Source organism: Pteropus vampyrus, unplaced genomic scaffold (assembly GCF_000151845.1).
Source record: "Pteropus vampyrus isolate Shadow unplaced genomic scaffold, Pvam_2.0 Scaffold74, whole genome shotgun sequence".
Lineage (NCBI taxonomy): Eukaryota > Metazoa > Chordata > Mammalia > Chiroptera > Pteropodidae > Pteropus > Pteropus vampyrus.
The window spans coordinates 8,865,004-8,890,675 of NW_011888855.1; the positions used below are offsets into that span (position 1 = coordinate 8,865,004).

General features: G+C 39.3%; 3 protein-coding genes and 1 pseudogene across 15 annotated transcripts in view; 1 reads left to right on the forward strand and 3 right to left on the reverse strand.

The window, feature by feature from the left end:
- LOC105293609 (bromodomain-containing protein 8) overlaps positions 1 to 5,265 on the reverse strand; it is an 18,648-nt gene extending 13,383 nt beyond the window's left edge. For 11 of the 13 annotated variants that reach the window (XM_011362397.2, XM_011362398.2, XM_011362396.2 and 8 more), the window contains exons 1-3: positions 5,147 to 5,265; positions 4,142 to 4,238; positions 296 to 365 (exon numbers count right to left, since the gene is read on the reverse strand). In XM_011362397.2, the coding sequence (XP_011360699.1) occupies positions 296 to 365; positions 4,142 to 4,238; positions 5,147 to 5,165 (186 nt within the window). In that variant the 5' untranslated portion in view covers positions 5,166 to 5,265. Of the gene's footprint in view, positions 1 to 295; positions 366 to 4,136; positions 4,239 to 5,146 lie in introns of those variants that run through there. The other 2 variants (XM_011362399.1, XM_023531967.1) reach the window with 2 other exon arrangements.
- Positions 5,266 to 5,467: 202 nt separating this feature from the next.
- KIF20A (kinesin family member 20A) lies at positions 5,468 to 13,575 on the forward strand. Its single transcript, XM_011362401.2, has 19 exons — positions 5,468 to 5,750; positions 6,205 to 6,382; positions 7,472 to 7,561; positions 7,661 to 7,780; positions 8,341 to 8,479; positions 8,603 to 8,790; positions 8,876 to 9,005; positions 9,194 to 9,388; positions 9,498 to 9,609; positions 9,719 to 9,787; positions 10,011 to 10,154; positions 10,297 to 10,462; positions 10,578 to 10,742; positions 10,872 to 11,011; positions 11,141 to 11,243; positions 11,541 to 11,742; positions 11,978 to 12,069; positions 12,295 to 12,432; positions 13,006 to 13,575. Exons 2-19 carry the CDS (start codon positions 6,218 to 6,220, stop codon positions 13,318 to 13,320), a joined length of 2,673 nt encoding a protein of 890 aa, XP_011360703.1. The 5' UTR covers positions 5,468 to 5,750; positions 6,205 to 6,217; the 3' UTR covers positions 13,321 to 13,575.
- Positions 13,546 to 25,672, reverse strand: CDC23 (cell division cycle 23). The gene is made up of 16 exons (XM_011362400.2): positions 25,473 to 25,672; positions 25,313 to 25,385; positions 23,488 to 23,625; positions 22,364 to 22,406; positions 21,769 to 21,874; positions 21,531 to 21,663; positions 19,888 to 20,065; positions 19,707 to 19,804; positions 19,480 to 19,561; positions 17,224 to 17,377; positions 16,970 to 17,089; positions 16,489 to 16,564; positions 16,144 to 16,205; positions 15,371 to 15,449; positions 15,174 to 15,293; positions 13,546 to 14,977 (listed from the first exon to the last, which is right to left on the reverse strand). The coding sequence occupies exons 1-16, from the start codon at positions 25,631 to 25,633 to the stop codon at positions 14,807 to 14,809; spliced, it is 1,794 nt and encodes a 597-aa protein (XP_011360702.1). The 5' UTR covers positions 25,634 to 25,672; the 3' UTR covers positions 13,546 to 14,806.
- Positions 23,202 to 23,317, reverse strand: LOC111741169 (annotated as a pseudogene).

Below are 25,672 nucleotides of genomic sequence, written 5' to 3' on the forward strand. Positions count from 1 at the left end.
CTATTTTACAAATGAGAAGACTGAAGATTGTTGTCCAAAGTTATTAAGTGGAGTCATATTAAACCCAGATCTAACTCTCAAGCTTGGGTACTTAACTATTACACTACACAGACAAGAATAGTTTGTAATATAAGCATGCATCAATGGATTGACAAACGGAAAAAAGAAAAAGGGATTCTCAACTATTCTCCCTCTTCATGGTATAAAATCTTTATGATTAAAGGGCAGAGCCTGGAAAGGAACCTACTTCCCATCTCAAAGACTACTCTAAAAGAGCACTTGCTTGGGAACTTACTTTTTGAGAGAACCAGTCTGGAGGGCGGCCAGGTTCTGCAAAGGGTTTAATAGCTCTGCTAACTGATACCCTATAAAATGAGAAAAGCCTTATTACATACCAAATAGGGGGCAGGGGAAGCATGGTGAGAGTTCAAGGTTTAGAGTACAAATCTTGGAATAAAAAATTGCCATTGTGAAGTATACTGAAATGTGACTATGGAAAATGACATAAGGGCTTGAAAATCATTTACAGGGAAAGTCATTGCTCAATGGTTTTCCTAAATGATATATTTCCTGGGTAAAGTGAAGGTATTAGAACTTAAAGTATCATTTCTGTTCATTTAGGAAAATATTTTAATGTTGATTTTGTGTTTAGAAAACACACACCTTTTTAAAAGCAAGTTGTAATTAATTACAGACCCAAAAAAGTTCTTTTGATCCACTACTAAAGCTCCTAGAAATGTAATATAGGAAATAATTTAACAAAAGCAGCAAGCACCAAGAAGAAAGCACCATCTAGACTTGATCAGACTGATGAAGTTAGATTTTTTTCTAAATACCTGTAGAAGAATGTTTAACTTATGGCACTTCAACTCTATGAATATTAAACAGTCCATAAAAATAACTATAAAATACATGTGGTGATACAGAACATACTTATATTAACTATTAAAAGGACAATTTTCTTTTATAATACAATCACACAAACTTTAAAAAAGTTATAGGTATAAAGACTAAGAAACAGGCAAAAATGAAAATAGTTGGACAGAAATAGGATCAAGGAAGAGTGCAAGGGGGCTTCAACTTTATCTGTTAGTTTCTTTAAGATCTGAAGGAAACATGACAAAATATTAAGATTTGTTATATCCAGGTACTGGGTACCTAGGCAATCTATATTATTCTCCACACTTCTCTATGTGGTTGAAATATTTCATAACTTTAAAAAGAAAACAGAAAAAAACCCAAAGAACAGTTTTTAAATTTTGTGTTGAGATATTGGTATAACAGAGCTATTTTCCTTTATAAAAAGTTTACCTGAACATTGTTATATGGATAGCTTTAACCAAAAAATAAAGTTTGATCCAAAATTTACACCTTATACCAAAAAAAGCCCCAAACGGATCAAAGATTTAAATGTTTAAAAAAATTTAACCATGAAAGTACTACAAGAAATCATAGAAGAATTATCTTATAATCTCAGACTAGGGAAGAACTTCCTATTTATAACACAAAATCCAGGCGCTATGAAAGAAACGTATTAAGAAATAAACTACATTTTAAAAGTCTTAATGTAAAAATATCAACCATAAGTCAAGCCAAATGGCACACTGGTTTCAAAAAAATGCATCTCACAGCTCAAATAGCTAATCTCCCCAATATATAAGGAGCCCCCCAAATTAAAGACTAATAATCAAATAGAAAAATAGGAAAATTAGTTTATAGAAAAGGAAATATAAGCGGCTCTTTAACACACGAAGATATTCAACCTCACTCGTCATAGGATAAATGTAAATGAAATATATGAGAACTATTTCTCACCCTTTATAATACTGCTAAGATCAAAAACACCTAACACATTCGATGAACCAGCGCATAAAAAACAGATACTCTGATATATTACCACTGGGAGTATAAATTGAAATAATCTCTGAGTAGGGCAATTTAAAAATATTTTTCAAACTTTATAAACTCACATTCTTTGACCCCATTATTCTACTTTATTTTAGATATAATGTATATATAACTATGCAAAGTTGTATTTGCATCTTCAAATGTGTATCAATAGAGTAGCAGTTAAATCGATTATGGCATATCCATAAAAACAATACCATGCATCTGTTAAAAAAATGAGCTAAGACTTTCACATACAGATACACAAAGACATAGTACTAATTTAGAGAAAAGTAGCAGCAGCAAGGTAAAGAACAGTGTGAATAGTATATAACCATTTATGTTTAAAAAGAAGACGGAAAAAAGAAATATACACTTGCTCATGTATACAAAATTAATGCTGGAGAAACATAAGAAACTGCTAATGCTGAGAGATGAGACACAGTGATGGGAGGAAGACAATGTACTATTTTGAATTTTGAACCTTATGACTTAAGTACTTCCTCAAAAAATAAATACAATTTAAAATTTTAGTGTTTTTATGCTATTTTTCTAGTAAAAATGTGAGAATTATAAGATTGAAGTGTATTTCAAACCAGTTTACTTGGTGGTTTGTTCAGTTTATATTTGAGTTGAGTTACATTTAAGTTCAACCTGAGATTTATCAAATTAGTGTGTTTCATTTTGTCTTGGGGTTTACCATTTAATTAGACTCAAGAACAGTTGCCACCTAAAATATCCTTGTTTCATATTTGAAAAGCTATTTTTAAAATATATACAAGTGGCAGAAATGCTAAGTGTGACCTGTAACAGTGCTTTTGTAAACTCATTTGAATGGTTAAAGTAGTAGAGATATACCATATAAACAGTAGTAGCAATATACCATATAAATACAAAAAATTAAATAATTATAAGACTTAAAATAATAAAAATATCCTGAGGTAAAAGAGAAAAAGGGAAATGTTAAAAATGATAAAGGGTATGTCCTGGCAGCAAAAAAGATTGGAAACCACAATCCTACTATTTGGTACTTAAAAAGAAATACTGGAGTGCCAAGACAATTAAATAAGGAAAGAATATAATAGTTTTTTTCAACGAATACTGGGTACTAGGATAGTGGATATCTACATGCGAAAGAGATCCTTGTCTTAGAACATACACAAAATTACCTCAAAATGGATCATGTATAGAGCTAAAATTATAAAGCTGTTAGAAGAAAACATTTATAGAAATAAATGATTTGTTAGCTATGACACAAGCACAAGCAAAAAAGAAAAAATTGGACATATCAAAATTAAGAACTTCTGTGCTATAAAAGGTACCAATAAAGAATGTGAAAAGGCAACACACGAGACAGAAATGTTTACAAATTATCTGACAAGAGATTTGTGTCCAGAACATATAAAATTCAGTAATAAAAATAACCCAAAGCATCTGAGCAGACATTACTCCAAATTACATATATAAATGGCTAATATGCATGAAAAGACGTTCAATAACATTAGTTATCAGGAATATGCAAGTGAAAACTACAATGAGATACCATGTCACATCTGCCAGTATGGCCACAATCAAAAAGACAGTTGTTGAACATACAGAGAAAATGGGGCCCTCATTTCTTGCTGGTGGAAATGTAAAATGGTGTGGCCACTTTTAAAATCAGTTTTGCAGCTCTTCAAAAAGTTAAACATAGACTTACCATATGACCCAGCAAGTGAACTCTTTCAATTCAAGAGAATTGAAAACATAAGTCGGTACCTCATACACAAATGTTCGCAGCAGCATTAATAGTCAAAAAAGTAAAATAACCCAAATGTTCACCAACTGATGTATAAAAAAAATGTGGCATACCCATACACAGTCTATACAGTTTAGTCATAAAAAGGAATAAAGTACTAATACATGCCATAATAGGAATCTTGATAGTATTTCACTAAGTCAAAGAAGCCAGTTACAGAATACTACAAATTATTATGATTTCATTTATATGAAATGTCTAGAATAAAAAATCTAAAGATACAGAAAGTAGATCAGTGACTGGGTGAGATGAAGAGGAGATTGTAGAGTGACTGATGACTGCGCAATTCTGTGAATATACTAAATTTTGTGAATATGAGTTAATTTTATAGTTTGTGAATTATAACTCAAATCTGTTAAAAAAGAAATATTGCTGAAAGGTTAGTATGATTAACTACAGGAATCTACTACTGCAAAAAAATAAATTCAACAGTTTCAGATATCCTAAGCACCTTACCAATTTTGATCTCCACTCCTCATGACAGAAGACGCTAAACACAGTTTCTCTCTGATAGACCATGGTTCTGTAGGGCCAGTACTCAGAAGCTTGTGCTCTGAAAGAAGAAATGGCTTAGAGGCAACCACTGAGACACTTCTAAGCCCCAAAAGGAGGACTAAAAACCTAATACAAAACATCCCAACTTGCAAGGACAAAGTGAACTATTATTGCCGAATCTTGATTTTTCACCTCCCTAGTAAAATATCACCACTGAGATAGTACCTATTCATTGCGTGCAAATTGCACTCTGAGCATTTGGTAAAATATTTCTTCACGACTATTCTGCTTTATAAGAAAACAAAAATAGATAATGTCAGATTAAGATAAAGCAGTTCTCCCGAAAAGCCCAGTTTTAAGAAAACATACTTTATTCCAGTATGAACGCACGGGCTTATTTCCCATGATTCTAAGCGGCTACCCCCGTCACTGCCCCGCCTCCTTCTAAACATACATTTACCTCTTTCAGTAAACCCCAAACCACTCCTTTTTAGTTGTCGGACCTCAAAGACTTTTTCAATCCATGAAACGGAAGAAAATGGCTACGGAAGTGCAAGAAACGCAACTTCCCCAGTGGCAGAAAAAGCTCAACGGTTAAAAGATCCCGTTTCTCTGGGAGATAGGATACGGGCCTCACAAACGTTGGTCAGAATGTGAATGGTTCTTTGATACCAGCCACTCCGTAATGTTAACATGTCTTCGACTGTACGCCTGAGTCTCTAGAACACCTTTACCGCTCAGCCACACAGCTCCCAAACATATGCTGAGCTGTCTCTCCACGGCCTGCCTCCCTGAGACACGAAGACCCTACGCTTCTGGACCCCTAAACCTCGGCCTTCACCACGCCACTGAACGCAGATCTCGGAAGACCCTGGGCTCTCATGAAAATCATTGCGTGTGACTGATATTTGGTGCCAGGCCTTGGCTCTACAAAGGCCTTGCTCTATATGCAGTGCGCCTACTTACTGCCCGTTCCTGTCGCCATCTTGGCCCCGAATTCTCCAACCCTCTAAAGACCGCCTGGCAAGGCCCAAGCCCGGGGAACTCTGGGAAATAGAGTCTGGGTATTTGTTCGCGCTGCCTCCTGGGAAATGTAGTCTCTACTGGCCTCCCAAAACAAACAAGCGCCCCAAACCAGTTCTCTTCTGCGCTCTTGGGAAGGAACGTGCTAAAGGACAGAGGACGGCGGCTGAAACCTCAGGACTTCGTTTAGGGTTCTTAGAAAAGATATGCCTAAGGTTCAAGAAAAAGTGTTAGGCGGGAATTCCCGGCGACCCTACTCAAACTTCTGACAGTTGGTAACCCGGACCCACATTAGAGTGGAAAGGTCAAACCAGAACAAACCGTCTCCCAGTCTCGCTCCCCGCCCCCCTTTCCTTGCTCTGATTGGTAGCTGCAGGCTTTGCTATCTGATTGGCGGAAGGAACGCAGCGCGTAATTTAAAACATTGTATCAGTAACAAAGGTGCACCTCGTGGGCGGGGTGGTGCTCTCAGTCGGCAGAAGTCTGGATTCGGCGGCAGGGTGCGAGTGGGCCGGTACCGGAGGTGGAATAAGTGTCACATCTTTGGGTGAGTGTAGCTGTGCCGGAGCTCAGCTGGTGTACCAGCTCTTGCCCTCGCAGAATAGACTTTCAGAAAGCCGAGCTGCCGCTATCCCTATTTTTCCTAATACCTCTGTCCTCATTGTGGGCCTGGGGGCGAGGTTGGAGAAAGAGCCTAGGGCTACTGACACCACCTCTACAGCACCGGAGGACGAGGCACCCTACTTGGAGCGTGACCTGCTTTTGGAGCCGAATATCTATTCACTCCTGTTCGCGGTCGGAAGTGCCGCCTCAGACTGGATTAAATGTTTAACTTCTCTCATCCCCTTCCCCTCTGCTGGTAGAGTGAGAGAGGGAGAATGAATTCAGGCAGCAAGACCACGGTGTTCTGGGGCAAGGGAATTGTTTTTTACCTAGGATTTGCAGCCCCCTCTGTCCTTTAAGGTTCTCCCTACCCACTCTTGTCTCCTTTTACACCTAAGCTGCCCTGCTGTCATGTCGCGAGGGATCCTGTCTCCTCCAGCCGGCTTGCTTTCAGATGAGGAAGTCGTAGTCTCCCCCATGTTTGAATCCACAGCTGCAGATTTGGGGTCTGTGGTACGCAAGGATCTGCTATCTGACTGCTCTGTAATCTCTACCTCCTTGGAAGACAAGCAGCAGGTAAAGGAGTTGGAGGGTGGCTTGGGAGCAGAAAGTAATAGCCTCAGACTACTAGTTGCCCATACAGAGTAGTATGAGGTCACTAGGAATTCTGAGGGTCTAAGAGATCAATTCAAAATTAAGAGCATGACAAGTAAAAAATGTAGAGTTGTGTGTCCATAAGAACTATTGCTACATTTCATTAATGAAGTACCCTCAAGTGCATTCTATCAGCTAATCCTATGAGGGAAGGATAATAGTTATCTCTCCTTCACCATGAGGCCCAGACACATTAAAGGATTTGCACAAAACCATACTGTCATTAAGTAGGTGGGCTGTACCTTCAGGTTTTAAATATTAACCATAACTTCCATTTATGGAGCCTTTCTTTCAGCTAGGCTGGCCTTTCTCATTACTGTGCACCCACTAAATGTTAGTAGCACCTTCCCACTTGTGACAACCAAGAAACCTGTTCTGACATTGCTAAATATTCTTTAGGAGGAAATGGCCCTGGTTGAGAACAAATCTACTCAGAAGTCTCCTCTTTTATAGAGAAAGTCTCATAAGAGCAAGAGCCTTGATAATGCCCTTCACTATGGACCACCTGAGCCTCTTAGAGTTCCTAGGTCATAGTAGGTAGATCGCCAAATGTCTGTTGAGAGAATGAGGTGGCTACTATTATTAACCCCATTCTACAGATGAGGAAAGTGAGGCCAAAAAGAATTTTAAAAACTTGTTCACGGCCTCTCTCCTATTAAATGATGTAATTGGGCCTCAAATTCAGGTGTGTCTGCCTCCAAGGTACTTAACTACTGTGCTTTACTGCAATATCACATGCTGATTTTCATACCAGTCAACCAGTTCTAATTCAGATAACTGGTGTGATAAACCAGGTTCGCAGGTTACTAAAGAGACAGGGAAGGTGATAAAGTAGTGAAAAGGTTCATGTGAGATGGAATGATTATGGAACCAAAGAGTAGCTGTAGAGAGACATTTGAGGTGGAAAGAGGGTAGTGTTAGCATGATTCCCTGAAACTGTTATGCCTGCACATCTGCTCAGAGGTAGCTGCTGAGATTAATCCATAGTTCCGGCCTGGAATTCTGCCATAGGTTCCATCTGAGGATAGTACGGAGAAGGTGAAAGTATACCTGAGGGTCAGGCCCTTGTTACCTTCAGAGTTGGAACGGCAAGAGGATCAGGTGAGTTTCTGAGGGAGGATTTAAGGTGGAATGATGCAATACAGAAGAGGTTCCCAGGAATGTTTCCTTCTGTGTCAACTGTGTTTTCTCCCTTCTCAGGGTTGTGTCCATATTGAGAATATGGAGACCCTTGTTCTACAGGCACCCAAAGACTCCTTTGCCCAGAAGAGCAATGAGCGGGGAATTGGCCAAGCCACCCATAGGTTCACCTTTTCCCAGGTATGGAGGTACATGTAGGGGGTTTTACTCCCTCTTTAGAGGGAAAGCTTTTTACTTGATTGTGAGTTCCTTATATATGCATGTCTGCAATTTGGAGGACCCTTTTTAAAAGCTAGTCAGTGCGTCAAGTAATTAAGGTGCATTAAGTCCCAACAGCTCTATTATTATTATCTTTATTGTTCCTATTTTCCTGACAAGGATACTGTGGCTCGGTGAAGGTAATATTGCTAAAATCATGTAGCTAGTCAGTAGTAGAGTTAAGATTTTAATCTAGATCCATCTATCTCCAAAGCCCATGCTTATGACCATTATGTTGCCATATTGTGTGTCCAGCATTGGACTTAAGAGATAGCATTCCTTAGGCATTTATTAATGTGGATGAAAGATGGACTGGCAGTGAGTGGTTGAGTCTTTAGGGAGCATCTGGCAGCACTGCAGGAAGAAGTTGCTTCAGTATTGTCCAGAGCCAATCACTCAGGAGGAGATACATCTGCTAGCTCTGCACAGGAGACAGGTGGGAGATGAAGGCTGGGCCTCTGAGATACTGTGTCTGTCTCTAGATTTTTGGGCCAGAAGTGGGACAAGCATCCTTCTTCAACCTGACTGTGAAGGAGATGGTAAAGGACGTACTCAAAGGGCAGAACTGGCTTATCTATACATATGGAGTCACCAACTCAGGGAAAACCCACACAATTCAAGGTGAGTAGTAGGCCTCACAAGATTGCTGATTGGCCTGTAATGGTATTGTCTTTGCATTTTGATGCTGTCATTTGGGGGAGAAAGGCACTTACCTCAGCTATCCCATCTTTCACATGTCTCTAGGTACCATTAGGGATGGAGGGATCCTGCCACGGTCCCTGGCTCTGATCTTCAATAGTCTCCAAGGCCAACTTCATCCAATACCTGATCTGAAGCCCTTGCTCTCCAATGAGGTAATCTGGCTTGACAGCAAGCAGATCCGGCAGGAGGAAATGAAGAAACTGGTCCTGCTAAATGGAGGCCTCCAAGAGGTAAAGTGTTAGTGTCCACAGAGGCAAGGATAGGGGGACAAATCTCTGCAAAGTTTTGTACTTATTTTCTTCCTGGATCCCTCAGGAGGAGCTGTCTACCTCCTTAAAGAGGAGTGTCTACATTGAAAGTCGGACAGGTACCAGCACCAGCTTTGACAGTGGCATTGCTGGGCTTTCCTCCATCAGTCAGTTCACCAGCAGTAGCCAGCTAGATGGTAGGTACCATGACTGGGCTCCATGCCAAGTAACAGTAGGAACCCACTCCCTGCTCCCAACAGCTGCCAGAGCTCCCAACAAGAGACCAGAGGTTGCAACCTGAGCTCTGCCTTCCAAGGTCCTTGCAGGCCTAAGGGGAGATTGACTTCTCTGGAGTTGATACCCTGTATATTTGCTTCTTTCTCAGAAACAAGTCACCGATGGGCACAGCCAGACACTGCCCCTGTAAGTGTCCCTGCAGACATTCGCTTCTCCATCTGGATCTCCTTCTTTGAGATCTACAATGAACTGCTTTATGACCTGTTGGAACCACCTAGCCAGCAGCGCAAGAGGCAAACTCTGCGGCTATGTGAGGACCAGAATGGCAATCCCTATGTGAAAGGTATGGGAAAGCAGGAAGGCTGGCATGAACCCTGGAGAGGATTTGGGGAGAAACTAGGAAAGAGTTAGGTGCTCCCACCTTATGTATGTCCTTCTCTCCTTGGCCTCAGATCTCAATTGGATTCATGTTCAGGATGCTGAGGAGGCCTGGAAACTCCTGAAAGTGGGTCGTAAAAACCAGAGCTTTGCCAGCACCCACCTGAACCAGAACTCCAGCCGCAGGTGAGTGGGTTGTGAGAGTCAAGTCTTCACTGTGTTCCAGGAAATATTAATCTTCTACCTAGGCATGGAAAATGTGCAATGACTTTTCTCTTCTTCAAATTAACTTTAGTCACAGCATCTTCTCCATTCGGATCCTGCACCTTCAAGGGGAAGGGGATATAGTCCCCAAGATTAGCGAGTAAGTTTTTCTATTTAGGAATTTGGGCTTTTTGGCCTTAAATGGTAGTGGAGGGAGGGAGCAAGGGAGACCCTCAGAGGAATCACTTCTGTTAGATTCTTGTTCTCCTTCCTTGGGTAGAGAGATTCTTGGTGGGTCCTTCTCTTCCCCTCCCCAGAAGTATATGAAGGGATGGAAGGCTCATAACGTGGGCCCATATGTCATATCCTGTCCATCATTCAAGGTTGTCACTCTGTGATCTGGCTGGCTCAGAGCGCTGCAAAGATCAGAAGAATGGTGAGCGGCTGAAGGAAGCAGGAAACATTAACACTTCTCTGCACACCCTGGGCCGCTGTATTTCTGCCCTGCGCCAAAACCAGCAGAACCGGTGAGCTTCTGACTGTGAGCCGTGGGCTGGGATGGCTTGGAGTTCTGCAATTTACTAAGAAACTTCCTGGTCACTGAGGATGGTGCTAGGATATCCCAAGGGGTGGAATTCTGCTCATAGCCCTATTCTGATTCCCTGCCAGGTCAAAACAGAATCTGGTTCCTTTCCGTGACAGCAAGTTGACTCGAGTGTTCCAAGGCTTCTTCACGGGCCGAGGTCGTTCCTGCATGATTGTCAATGTAAATCCCTGTGCGTCTACCTATGATGAGACTCTTCATGTGGCTAAGTTCTCAGCCATTGCCAGCCAGGTAAGAAGCTGTAGTGTACATGTGATGGTTGTACTCACTTTGGACTGGTACTTTTATTTATGAATGCTACTAGGAGCTAGTTATGGATTCAATTAAGATTTTTTTCCCCTGCTAGCTTGTGCATGCTCCACCTGTGCAACTGGGATTCCCATCACTACATTCATTCATCAAGGAACACAGTCTGCAAGCATCTCCCAGCTTAGAGACAGGAACTAAGACAGACCTAGGTCTTGATGATGACATTGAAAATGAAGCTGACATCTCCATGTATGGCAAAGAGGTGGGGATGTAAGAAAGCTTTGGTGCAGCAGCTTGATGGCTACACATTTCCCATGCTGCCTTCTAGGTGGGCCTGTGCCTTTTTGGGATATGGCCATCTGATGACTTCTGACTTGTATGTACCTCCTAGGACCTCCTACAGGTAGTGGAAGCCATGAAAGCACTGCTTTTGAAAGAACGGCAGGAAAAGTTGCAGCTGGAGATGCAGCTTCGTGATGAAATTTGCAATGAGATGGTGGAGCAGATGCAACAACGCGAACAGTGGTGCAGGTACCAGCTGAGTGACCCCTCTTGGTCTAGAGGGTGGGAAGTAGGGACTAGGACAGAGTTGTGCCTCAAGATCTGTCCTGTAAGCTCACTTCTCAGAATCTTCACTCATTTCTCTTTTCTTTCTGATAGTGAACATTTGGATACCCAAAAGGAACTATTAGAGGAAATGTATGAAGAGAAACTAAAGATCCTCAAAGAGTCACTGACAAATTTTTACCAAGAAGAGCTTCAGGTGAGTTGCTTTGAACCAGCCCCACTGACTACTCAGATTCCTGCTGCCTGAGGTAAAGATTTTATAAACTGATAGGGGTAGGAATGTGTAACTTGCTTTTCTCTAGTATTTTTAATGCTTTGTGTCAGTCTACGTTTGGTGAATTAAGGGTCTGGTTGGCCAGGAAATGTTATAAGTGCTAACAAACAGGCTTTCAAGGCATAAGTATGAAGGAAGGTTTTGTTCATTATTCAGTCATCTGTTTCTGCCATATTTGTCTGCCTCTGGGTGGAATTGTGCCCTCTGCTTCCCTTGTAGGAACGGGATGAGAAGATTGAAGAGCTACAAGCTCTCTTGAAGGAAGCCAGACAACAGCCAGTGGCCCATCAACAATCAGGGTCTGAATTATCCCTGCTGCGGCGGTCACAAAGGTTGGCAACTTCTGCCTCCACCCAGCAGCTCCAGGAGGTTAAAGCTCAGCTGGATCAGTGCAGAGCAGAGCTAACCTCCACCACTGAAGGTGAGGGAGTTAGAGAGGGCAGGAAGCATAACAGTGACTCAGAGAAGAACTATTCTCCTAACTTGGGCCTTCTGACACCAACTCTAAGATAATTTCCTTAACTCTAAGCCACATTCCCCCTGACCTTTCACCCTGGGATGCAGGTGGCCTCACTTTGCATATTTGCTGCAAGCTACTGTTAATTCAGTTAAAGACGTAAGCCTACATATTGAAGTTTCATGTTTCCTTCCCTTAGAGCTGCAAAAGTATCAGAAAATGTTAGAACCGCCACCCTCTGCCAAGCCCTTCACCACTGATGTGGACAAGAAGTTAGAGGAGGGCCAGAAGGTAATCACCTTTCCCTATTACTGAAGCTCTTACCTAAGGCAATTTCCCACACTATATTCCTGGTTCATGTGAGGATGTTTTTATGCACAGTCCTGGAAAGTGGCTACTTCATTTGGCTACTTAGACTTTCTAATTTTACCTCTCTTCAAATGGCTATTTGACCCCTCCAGATCATTACCCTGGTTGATATCGGCCACCATTTGGTTACTACTACTCCTTTTTCAGAATATAAGGCTGCTGCGAACAGAGCTTCAGAAACTTGGTGAGTCTCTCCAGTCAGCAGAAAGAGCCTGTTGCCACAGCACTGGGGCAGGAAAACTTCGTCAAGCCTTGACCACTTGTGATGACATCTTAATCAAACAGGTTAGGGCAGCGTATATACCCCGCTCTCTCCCATCAGCCCATGCCAGAGTATATGTGGGAACGGAAATGAGGACAGAAGAGAAAGATAAAGATTTTTAGACTAATCTTAGAGTGAGGGGAACTTCTCTTTCTTGCGAAATAAAAATAACCAGTCATGAAGTACAAGATGCTGTGCTAATTTACAATCTATTTCATGTACCACTAAGACAAAAGTCTAACAATTAAGTTATGACATTTGTTGTCAGTAAATATATCCTGATTCTAGAGATATTAAAATATATTTTTAAAAAGTCTTAGACTAAACATAGAACTTAATTTTGATACCTAGGAACTGAGGAGGTTAAGTAAAATTATTCAAGCTCATATCATCTTGTGTTAGAAAATGTCCTTATATCCAATGATGTTTGTTTAGGTCTTAAATATCCCCTATTCAATTATAAAATCTGATCTTAAAGAGTTAATCTTTATAAAAACTATTGTAACTAGTAGTGGATGGCATGTATTACTTTGCCATTTTGTTTCTCTAGTATACCAGACATAAATGTTTTCTTTAACTTTATTGATCTTCCTCAGGATCAGACCCTGGCTGAGCTGCAGAATAACATGATGCTAGTAAAATTGGACCTTCGGAAGAAGGCAGCATGCATCGCAGAGCAGTATACCGTGCTAAAACTCCAAGGGCAGGCTTCTACTAAAAAGCGGCTTGGCGCCAACCAGGAAAACCAGCAACCAGACCAACAGCCCCCAGGGAAAAAACCATTTCTTCGAAACTTCCTTTCCCGAACACCCACCTGCCAAAGCTCAACAGACTGCAGCCCTTATGCCCGGATCCTGCGCTCACGGCGCTCTCCTTTGCCCAAATCTGGGCCTTTTGGTAAAAAATACTAAGGCTGTGGGGACGGAGTGAGCACTCATTGACTTGAGGTGGGTCAGCTGCTCAGCTTAAGAAATAGGTCTCTTTTTAAGCTTTACCATGTACCTGAACTCTATCCAGAATGCAATATTCAGACACTAGGTGTTTCCCCTCCCCCTTGTGTAATATCACCTATGTAATCGCATACTTTTTTACTTATATGGTTTCTATGCACACAAAAAAGTTATATTAAATAAAGGTATTGTTCACGGTTTTATTTGAATTCCAAATTTAGCAAAATCATTAAAACAAATTATAAAAGGGCAGAAAAAGTATAAAAATTGAAAATCAAACATCATTCGGGCTCATGGGAGCCCTGCACAGGAATGGCAGTAGAGAGCAACTAGTGTACTGCAACCTAAGAAAACTTGGTAAGAAATGAATTCAAGACATTAGATATTCTAAACTTGCCTTAATATATAATGAAGTGTCATACTTTAAGAGGTGAATGGGTAACAAACAAACTTCTGGAAACAAACAAAGAAAGGCTGGGCCCTGAACTCAATAATCCATAGCATCTACTGTACAAATTCATTACAGTAAACATAGCATATTATCTCCTACTGAATACACATGCACAGGCTTGAAACCCTCTAACAGCACAGCCAAGAATGATTCCCTTTACCTTATCTCATCAGATAAAGGCTGAAAAAATATTCTGTGTGAGATAGAGGGAAAAAAATTAAACAATTACATCAAAAGTGTTAAAAACAGACCAGCTTGAAGTGAGTTTATTCTTATCTGTAAAATCACAAAAGTTATCATTCCCACATATCCATGAAATTATCTATAATCCTGTCTCTTTGCTTTGCTTTAGTAGAGGTATAGATAGCTGTAGACATCTTTTGCCTTCTATTATTCAACTCTAGGAAGTTCGCTTCCAATTTGAAAGCTTCCAGGAGACTTCAAAACCATGTTTTGGAAGAATGTCTCCCTAGAGTAAGAACAAATGTATAGCTTCACTCCATTTAAACCCAATCTCTGACATCAAAATAGTCACGCTCAGCAAATCCAAGCATGACAAGATCGTGTCTATCTAGTGCCCCTACTGCCACAGACAGTAGAGTGGCAGACTTTTCTCCTTTCCTTGCCCCTCTAAAGAAATCTGATTCCACTCCTAGCAGCATTAAAACTTTGTTCCTGTAGCTTTGCCTTTGCTAAAGTGCTATTAAAGAGATGTTTTGCAGTGGGGTGGGTGGGGTGTCTGGGAATGAGTCCAAGATCTGTAGCCACCGTGAACAGAAGAACGATAGAAGTGCTTCTAACTGACAAAAGACTATTCCTGCCAGGATTCTTCTGTCAGTCTGCTCTTAAGGTGATTCTATAAACTCCTCCAAGGAACTGTTTTCCATCTATACAAACAAAAAGAGCTAAAGTCCTTGGAAGAACAGACATGGCTGTTTTTTACTTGGAGGTAAGGCTTAATATGGGTCTGGCAATGTGCTAGCTTGAAAGTAGCCACTATGGTGTGACTGAAGAGAGGTTGAGTGGAGAAACTCTGCGTGTGGGAGTGTTGTTAGCAGAGAGTGAAGCAGGGAGGAAAAAGGGAGCAGGCATCTCAGTGGAAGGAGTCTCCCCTTGGTTCCGAAGCTGCAGGATTTGCCGGAGCAAGGCCTTACCTTCTTCCCGGGTCTGAAACAAAGGCAACTGTTTCAAAATATGTCCAAGGCTATTGTCATAAATAGGTTCTAAAATACTGATAAATAAGTTCCACAGATCAAAGTAGCCTTTCCACTTACCTTCTTATCCACCTTCCACCCTAGATCATGGTAAACATCATATGTTGGAGCCTAAAATCCAAGCCCTTTATTAAAAAATTGATACTCACATCATTGAATGCACAACACTTTTGGGCACAAGTTGAAGCTTCATCCCACAGCTTGCACTTAAAATAGTACTGGGCCAGATAGCGAAAAGCAGTGCTTTCCTCCAAGTGTTCCACTATTTCCTAGATAGGGAAAGCAGGAATGACTGAAGTGATAAGAATAAGACTGGCAACCCAGTTCTCATGCTCATGACACATACCCCACAGGAATAGATATCTTGGATATATTTGATGTAACATTGGGCAGCCTGTTCTGACTCAGTCAACTGTTCATGAAGCCTACAAAAGAAATTGGTCCTATAAGTACAAATCAGATCTCAAAGCCAGCTAGTGATAAAAAATAAAAGCACATGACTAAGATCAAAAAAGGACAAACAGACAAGTACAAATTTTGACATACATGGCACACCAGAATGGTATTAGTGCCCAGATGTGATGGTTATTTTATCAAAACTTAGAATCATTACTCTGTAACTGGTGATGGAGGGAATGTTAGTAAATACTTAAGCTAGATAATACATCTTTTCAAAAATTCTCTGGTAATACACTGAGTGAGATTAAAAAGAGATACCGAGCAATTTAGGTTTTTTTCTAAGAATGCAGAAAAGAACTGGCATGAACGAAATTGCATTTAAGAACCTCTTTGCCTACTATTTCTGAGTTATTCCTTATTTTCCTGGTTCTTATTAGGAGATTAGTACTTAAAGTAGTTTTCCTAGACTGCTCTGACCTGAAAATTTCATTTCTTTCGATTCATTCCTGACCCCTTGCCTAAAATGAAAGCAATTCCCCCTTCAAAGACAAGTGGCATTCTCTTGAGTCAAGATGGTTAAATTTCCAGACCAGGATTCTTACACCCTGCTACATACCACACTCTTGTAGGATGATGGATAGGAGGCTCTAGTGCATGCGGAACCCACCATACCAGAGAAGCCAACAGAAATATCAATAGCATTTCACTCCTTTCACTCACTTTGCCAGTTTCACCAGAGCCATTTTCTCCACATCTCCCACGGCGTAAGCTCTCCAATAACACTGTCAAAAAAATAAACTAGTCACTTTGACCATTGCCCCATGTGGAGGTAAGGCTTAATGTACCATGACTAATCACATAAAGGTTCAGATCCTATTAGCCTCCCAGAACTTCAGATTTGTAGGATGCAAGGCAGTTTTACTAAATCTGATAGGTCCAGGTTATATACTGACATTCCCATGATATCACCCCCACTTTGCTTTTTTTGCCTATGCACCTCTAAATATTCAGATTTCTCTATGTAGATATATCAATTTAAATTCTCCAGGACCCAATTTCAGATACCTTTTTGGCTTCCACTAGTTGATTGAGTTTCTCATAACATTCTCCTAAAGCAACCAGCATACGAGAATCATTGGGCCTAAAAGAATGGAAATAGTCAGTCTGAGCAAAGACGTGATGAACCACCACCACCATTGCTACAGTATGTCCCCACTTGTCCACCACCACCATTGCTACAGTATGTCCCCACTTGTCCACAGTTTCACTTTCCAGTTTCAGTTGCCACAGTCAAGTGTGGTCCATAAATATTAAATGAAAAATTGCAGAAATAAATTTCTAAGTTTTAAATTGCATGCCACTGTGAATAGCACATGAAATCTCACACAGTCCTGCTCCTCCATCCAGGACATGAATTATCCTTTTGTCCAGTGTGTATTCACACTGTGTATATTACCCACCAGTAAGCGACTTAGTGGCCATCAAAAGAGAAATAAAAGTATCAGCCCTTCCCACAACAAACACATCGTCAAGTGGCCAGACTTACCGAAGTTGGTGGGCCCGTCTATAATAATAAAGGCAATAAAATGGCATCTTAAGGATTTCATAGGTCTGCCCAAGGCCATACCAGGCTCTGTAGTCTCGCTTATTGACCTCAATGGCATGTCTAAGAAATGGAAGAGAGATCGGTAAGAGGGCAGAATCAAGGTTAGCGACTTATAGGCTCAATAGAGGCTCTTAATTTAACATCAGCAACCTACTCCACCTCACCAACCCCCACCCCCCGAGCTAGAAGCTCACCTATAAGCCTGAATAGCAGCAGATGTGTTCTTCATTTCCATGTACTCATGTCCCATCAGTGTCCAGGCCCCAAGATACCGAGGATTCAATTTCAAGGCTCTCTGGAAATATAAGGCTGCTTTCTCGTGCTGAGAACGCAAACTATAATAATTGCCTGATTGAAAAACAATATATATATAAATAAAGTCCACTAAATGTGTGTGTGTGTGTGTGTGTGTGTGTGTGTGTGTAACTAGAAAAGTGAAAATAAAAGTCCACTAAAATAGATAGCATTCCAGAGTGGGCATGAAACCATAACCCATTCTCCGAAAGTCCTTGCAGAAAAGCCAAATTATACATAAGGAGAATATCGTCATTCCTTTGGGAAATATATATCATCTATCTATCACACATTCTGGTTAAAAAAAAATGTGTTCCCTAACACTGCAAGTTTTTCCTCATTTTATTTCATCTGGATGTAGTATTTATACATATATTTTAATAAACGGTAGAAAATTTTAGAGTAAGCTTTAGATTGGTGGTTTTCCAATTACATTCCTAGGGCTCTAAGGAGGTACCCCACAGAAATCAATGCGGTTCTATTATCATTGATCTTGAAAAGAGGAAATAAAAGATTTTAGGATTCTGTGAAAGATTTTATTTGAAGAAAGGATATAAAAGCCATCTATCTTATGTCAATTGGTAAATGGATAAACAAAATGTGGTATCTATCAAAACAATGGAATACTAGTCAGCAATGAAAAGGAAAGAATTATTGATACATGCTACATGGATGAACCTCAAAAACCACTAAGTGAAAGAAGCCAGACAATAAGCCTAACTACTGCAAGATTCCATTTATATGAAATTTCTAGAAAAGGCAAAACTATAGAGATAGAAGGCAGATCTGTGGCTGCTAAAGGATGGGAATGGGACTGACTGCAAATTGACCCAAGGAAACTTTTTGTGGTGATGTAGTGTTCTAAACTGGATTATGAGTATGGTTATACAACTGTATAAATTTATAAAAATTCATTGAACTATAAACTTAAAGTGGGTGAATTTTATGGTAACGCTATTTTTTAAAAATAAAGCTATTTTTTAAAAAAGAATTAAAGCTATATCAAGACTTAGAGAAATTTTACAAAATATTGTCGAATAAAAAAAGTAAAATACAGAAAAATGTATATAATACAATCTTATTTTTGTAAGCAAACAGCCCATTAAACCCCACATATGAGTATATACATTTTTACGTGGCATGGAACATGCTAACACAAGTTTCTTAAAGAGGGAACAAAGCAGCAAGCAAAAAGGGGGAAAAAAACCCTGTATTTCAAAAAAATCTCCTTTATATGTAAACTGTATGTGCATAAATAAACTAAATAAAAAGATATGTTTAGATGTATATATACTAACTTGCAGAGATCATGATATACCGCCAAGTGGAAAAAGCAAATTACAGAGAAACTATATGATTCCATTTTGGTAAAAACCAAGTAACAAAAGCTCCATATATGTTTTTTTTAAATCTGTCTAGATTCAGTTGTAAGCTTGATTTGGGAGAAATAATTTATAACAATTGTCTGCACCCTATACCTGATGATTTAAGTTCAAATTCAAGTTCATGTTCATCTGGAAATAAGCAAGATGGAGAGCTTTATGTCTTACACAAGAATATCTTTGCTTCTGCCACTGACTCAGACTCAGAGACAGAAGAGTAAGCAGATTCTAGACAGTGTACAAAGGTTAACTTTTGTAATAGAATAGGAGAAATGGGGTAGTGGTAGCAAGTGTATAAATCATAGCTGCTAAAGGATTCAGGATGGCAAAGGAGGTGTTAGGGAAGTCAGAACAGATACATTCTGGACAGATCAAGTAAATGAGATTTTTGACCAGTTGTAACTGCTAAAATGTACTCAATGATCACAATGTGCTAGGCAACTTACATTGTTATAAGGGCTTTGTATATATTAATTTATTTAATCCTTACAATAAGAGAAAGTTCTATTTTTATTGTCCCTTTATAAATGAGGAACTACAGCATAGAGAGCTTAGGTCCAAGGTCACACAGCTGGTTAGCGGCAGAACCAAAATTTAGTATTCACACACAAAAATATTCTGAAGTCATGTTCTCCAAACAATCTTGGGGGTGGAATTAGTGAGCTTTCATTTTCTACTGTATATAATTTTGTTACCTTTGACACTTTTATATTGTTATTCTTACATTTATCTTACAATAAAAACAAATTTTAAAAGGAAAAAAATGACTCTTACCAATTACACAGCATGTTTCTACACGATATTTATCAATCTCACAGAGGTTGTGAGCCAGATAACTCAACTCAGATTTCATGCTCTAGAAGAAAAGAGAAAGATGATCTAAGCATGATAAAGGAACTCCCTAAATTATTTTTCTTGTAGCTAATGCAACTGGGTGACAATCCAACCCAGATGAAAGCACAAAAGAGCTTAATCAAGTCCAAGTAAAGGAAGTAGCTCACCCTGACATAAAGAAGGTTGGAGAATGTGTCCATATTTTCAATCCTGTAAGGGTCTTGTTTCCTTAGCTCATTAAAAATAGAGAGGGCTTTGTCGATATCTGCAGCAATAAGATAGTTCAGAAAACAACACAGTGCTACTTACAGGGATTGATGGTATTTCATACTGTCCTTATTCACTCACCTCTGATATTGTGATAGGCAACTGCAATTTGGGAAACAATATATGAGCTCTTAGAGAAGCCCACATCAATAAGATTCTGATACTTTTGCAGGGCCTCCTCTATCAACTGCAACTCTGTGTATATATGAGCCAGAAAAAACTCTTTCATCCAGGTGTCTGGCAAAGACAGGAACTTCAGCTGGCAGCAGGAGAGAGAGGGACACACTTAATATACTTTGACCTCTCTCCCAAATGAACATCAAAGAACTATTTTTATGGTCTAAAGGATATATCGCCAAAATTTCATTAGAGCACCTAATAATGAACATAGGGCACTTCAGTTATAATAGGACTTACAAACACAATAAGGAGAAATGGCCTAGTTGGGGAAGGCTTCAAAGAAAAGACAAGATTTGAGGTAAGTCTTTGAAAATGAGTAGACTTGAATAGAAAAAAAAGGGAGAGGAAGAGAAAAGAGACAACATTCCAGGTAAGGGCAATGACACAGAGGAAAAATGGTCATGATGAGTGTGGGTGAAGAGTGAGAACAGGAGCCTTTGTGTTAGTAAATAAGGCTGAACTGGTAGAGTGGGTCCTATGTGCAACAGGAAATGGGATGCAATAGGAAACCACTGCAATTTTTTGCAAGAGAATGACATGATGACATGAGTGTTTTAAGAATGGAAATGAGAGTGTAAAAATGGGAAAGCTAATTAGAAAGTATCTATTACTTATAAGAAATCCAAATTGGAGATGATAACCAATATGGCAAAGAAAACCAAGAGAAGAGATGCAAGAAGGAAACCATGGCAATGTCTGGAGATTGACTAGTTAAAGGGAGATAAGAGAAAGGAAAGAGACAAATATAACTCTGAGGCCTTAAGACTGGGTGTCTTAAGAAATAGTAATGCCAATGAGAGTCTATCAAGTTGGGAGGAAGAAAGAGAATTTGGTAGGTAAGCTGAGAAATCTGGTTTTGTTTTTTTTCAGTTCAGAGATAAAACAATGAAAGTCTAGTAGGCAATTAGAGATAGATGAATACAAGTAAACCAAGATAAGATTTCAGACACAGATTTAGTAGCATATATCATTATTTGGGGAAATCAACCAGCCTTTGTCTCTTTAAAGCAAACAAAAGGAAATGTGTTATCACTACCATTAACTACTAAAGAATAGCAAAGTAAACTCTATAGACAATGTTCTCTAATAATGACTAATGAAATGATTGCAGTTTACAAATTATTTAATTAATTGACAAATCTTCAAATCTTTAGAGAGTCCTATGAGAGCCAAGGAGACTTTAAAAATGTTTTAATACAATCCTTGATATCAGAGAACCCTTTACTATACCATCTTTGGAATTAGGAGAGAAACTAACAGCATTTAGTCTATACAATAAGTTATAGTAAAATTTAAATATGAAAACATAAACATAAAAAGATATTCTAGTACAACTGGATGCAAATCCAATAGCTACTACCCAACAAGAGCTAGATATCTGTCTTTCAAATTAAGACCTAAATCCCAACGGCGAAAGAGATTAGAAAGAGAACAGAGCTAGCTCTAATAAAAAGCTTAGCAAACCTCTCTCCCCTCACTCCATTATTACAGAACTACAAAAGGCTTGGAACACAGGATTTTTCACATAGCTCATCTCAATTTACCATCTCTTTGTCTGTAATCAAGTTACAGAGTTCTAGCCAGGCTCCCCAATGCAAAGGCAAAACATGAGTAGCCTCCACAAATACATCAATGGCCTCTTTCACCAAGTCCAGTTTTCGAAGCACAACACCATACCTAGGAAAGAAGGAAGCAATCAGAGGAGAAGTTAATGCTCTACAACATGTCTCTTCTACTCAGAAGAATATATTATAGAAAGTTCCAAATTACTCTAACACTTACAAATAAAGACCAAATCCATCAAGTTCCCGAGCCTGGTGTTTTTTGCTGAGCTCCACTCTCAATTCTCTAAGAGCCTCATTTTTTACTTGTCCTTTTTCCAGAGGTCCTAGAAAAGAAACAAAGTATCTGATCTAAGACTGCTGGTCTTCATTTCAGAGACCTAGATATTTCCTTTGGCATCAACCAATTACACCTGAAACTTTTAAGAAACAATGATATCTTACTTCGTTTACTTTATTCCAAAAATCACAACTGATAACTGGCCTACAATCATATTTTGTAAGGCTTACAGTTTTTAAAAAAAATTTGAATTAGTTATCAATGTTTAAAAATCAGAAGCCTCAACTAAAAATGTGAATTTCCAGCTTCAGGTTGCAAGAAATGGGGTAGGGCCAAGGATATAAAGCCCTGGCAATACCAGACCATAAGGTAGCCCTCAGCTGGAGCTGGGTGACAACCAGCCAGTTGTGTTCTCCAATTTGCAACAGTCCTCCTCAGACCACTTCATACATGTATATTAACTGCCTGGCTCCTGTACACATTTGTGTGTGCAACCTCTGCTTTAATCCAAAAGGTAAGAGAAAAAAATTCATACCTAGGCTATCAACTGTTTCATCATCCTTCTTCTTTTCTCCAGACTGTAAGAGAATATCAGCAAATTGGTATTTTTGCAGATTACTCTGAACCTGTTCTAAAACCAGCAGCCTGATTCTACCTAAAGGGCCAAGTCCAACCAAAATGGCACGAACTATTGGTCACTAATTTTAAACAACTATTTAGGGGCTCCAATTGGTCAAATGTGGAATAATTTGAAAACCAAAATAACTAAGCAAAATAATGAATTACAAACAATTAAAAATATAGGAATCTCTGAGTCCATGCTGACACCAGATAAATAGAAAAATAAACAGAGAAAGAAAGGGAAGGCTCTTGCTTAGAGTAGAACACAAAATGAATAGTAAATGTGGAGAGACTGCTGAAGCAGAAAAGCATCATTTTGTAGCATCACAGAAAAAATACTTAAGGCAAGAATTAACAATGGATTTCTTGACTGATGGATCTTTAGGCTATTTTTTTTTTTTTACTCTTACAAAAAATACCTCAGAGAACATCCCTATACACATATGCTTGAGTACATATTAAAGTATTTCCATTGGACAGGTTTCTTTAAGTAGAATTGTTTGGTCATAGTATTTCAAGTTGACATAATCTGCCAAAATTGACTTTCAAAATGGCTGTATGAACTTTTATTTCTAAAATAGGAGGTCTACTGCCCCACACCTTTATCAATAATGAATATTATCAATATGTTTAATACCTTTCTTTCATAACATCATTCTTTTTACTTTATTTCTAATATCCTCTTTATTTTTTTTAAGTATTTATAAAATACATTCACCAAGTAGACTATTGCTAAGCTATTTTTTTTTTAATGCCTACAGCACCTGGTCTTCCTAGGTGGTCTCTCATCCAAGTACTAACCAGGCCCGACCCTGCTTAGCTTCCAAGATCAGACATCAGGCTTGTTCAGGGTGGCATGGCAATAGACCATGGACTGTGGCTCCACTAGGACGTGAACCCAGGACCTTCTGTGTGTGAAGAAGACATGCTAATGGCTACACTATAGAACCACGTCCTATTGCTAAGCTATTTAAAAGATTTAACTTTTTCTACTTGGTTCTAAATATGGATGTTTCACTGAAGGTAAATGGCCCTCACCAGATATCTAGAATACATGTACAGGAAATAAGCTTTCTTGCTATTGCAGCCATGCAGGAAATGCGCTGCCCGATCATACTCTTTAACATCAAAGTAGGCTTTGGCCAGGGTGTAAGCATCCATGTCCTGGGCATCCTCCTAGAGAAGAGACAAATTTATGAAAGTGGTTGGGAATAGGACAACAAAAGTTCAAATCAAATATACATATTCATTAATTTCAAGATGTAAGCGAAGATAATTATTTTGCTCCTCTTAAAAACCTAATAAATAGATTTATTTATTTATTTATTTATGAAGTAAGGTCATAGAACTTTTTTCCCCCAAAATAAAAAGTTGGGGGGAATGCAGTTAGCATTAATATGATGGCTAAGTGGAGGGCCAGGGGAAGGAGGGAGCAATCGGGGGGATCATTTTATGAACATTACAGATGTCTAACCAATGTACTGTATATTTGAAACTAATTTAAATAAATTTTTTTTTAAAAAGTTGGGGGGAAAATAAAATTTTAAAAAATAAACCAACACACTCAGAAACTTGTATTGTTTCTTAAATGTAGTGTGAAAGCACTAGTAGTGTAAAGCACTGCCTAGGCTTTAGTGTTTGAGATCTGGATTCAAATTCTAACTCCCTGATTTCCTGTTTCATGACACTAGTAGGGAATTTAACTTAGTTTGCATGAATATTCACTTATTCCTTGTAAAATGGAGCTAGTAACAGATATGATATGAAGAAAAAGTGAAAAAGTCATGGAAAATGTCTGGCATTAATATCTGACATTCTCTCTGTTCTCCAGGCTTTTAGATTCCTACATAAATGCAATTACTTATACTTTTTGTACGTCAAGAAAATTTTGACAAGTTAGTATTGCAAAAAGCATAGAAAACAGCTATAATTCTCTACATTAAAAAAATGAAGTAAGGCTTAAGTTAAAAATACGCAATTCCTGCAAATTCTAGGGATAAGTCAATTAAAACTTTAATAATTTCATTCTCCTCATCCTTCTTGCCCCAAATATTACAAGCACAAAACTAAAAAACAAAATATATTCAGTTTCTTCATCCTTGGATCGACATGTCTTAAATGTGACCATTCACATTTAAGATTCTAGTGGGCCTTTTCACATCCATTCGGCATTTGCTTATTTCTTCCCCTGCCCCCTCTCACTTGCATTATACCTTTTGGAGTAGGAAATAGTCACTGTTTTTAAGTGTGTGGGGGGGGGACGGAGAATGGAGAAATGGCATCTTCAGGAAAAATAAAATGAAAAGCATTCACACTGCACAGACTATATAAACATATGTACTACAGACCATACATAAAGTATATTTGTATCTTATTTAATTCTCTCAATAGCCCCATAAAGTAAATACTATTACCCGCACTTCACAGATGAGGAAACTATGGTTCAGGTTAAGTTGCCAAAAGTCACTAGTGTGGATGAGATTTGAATCCAGAGCTGTCTGAATCTAAAGCCTGTTTCGCACTGTTGTAAAAACCTTCGATTCTTCTTTTCATTAAGAATACTGTCTACGTTGGGCTACGAACCCTAAAAGGCTGAAATCTTAAGGACTGTTTACTAATTCTCTCAAGCTTAAGTAAGAGCACCACCAAATCTTTCAAAGCTCAAAAGAAGCACACAGATAAAATCGCATAAAACACCAAGCTCCAAAACAAACAAACAAACAAAAACACATCCAGCTCTTTAAATGCTTTAATTCCCTCTACAAACATTCCTACTAAGCAGTCTGCTCTGCTCCCCTCCAGTGACAGGTCACTCAGTACCTTTTGGGTTGATGGAAAGTGCTCGCTGTGAAGAAGTCCTTACCTCTGTAATAGGCGGAGGAGGCTGCAGCTCGGCGAGAGGCAATGCCGGGAGGGAGAAGGCCAACTCCGCGGACCTGGAACACACAAAAACTGTATCAGCTCCACAAGCCCCCCAAGGCCAAAGGATCCAAGCCCGGTCCCTGCCGACCCCGACATCTCACCACTTGCTACTGTGCAGTAGGCCCCGCTCCCGGGTAAGGCCGGCGATAAGTAGCAGTTGCTTTTTAATTTCCCGCAAATTTGAGAAATCGCCGCTCGCTGTCAAGACAGGTACAATCGGAGTTGTCAGAGCCACAGGGACTACAGAGGGACTCGCAGCCATTTTTGCATCTCGGCCACTTTAGCCAATCACCAGCGATAA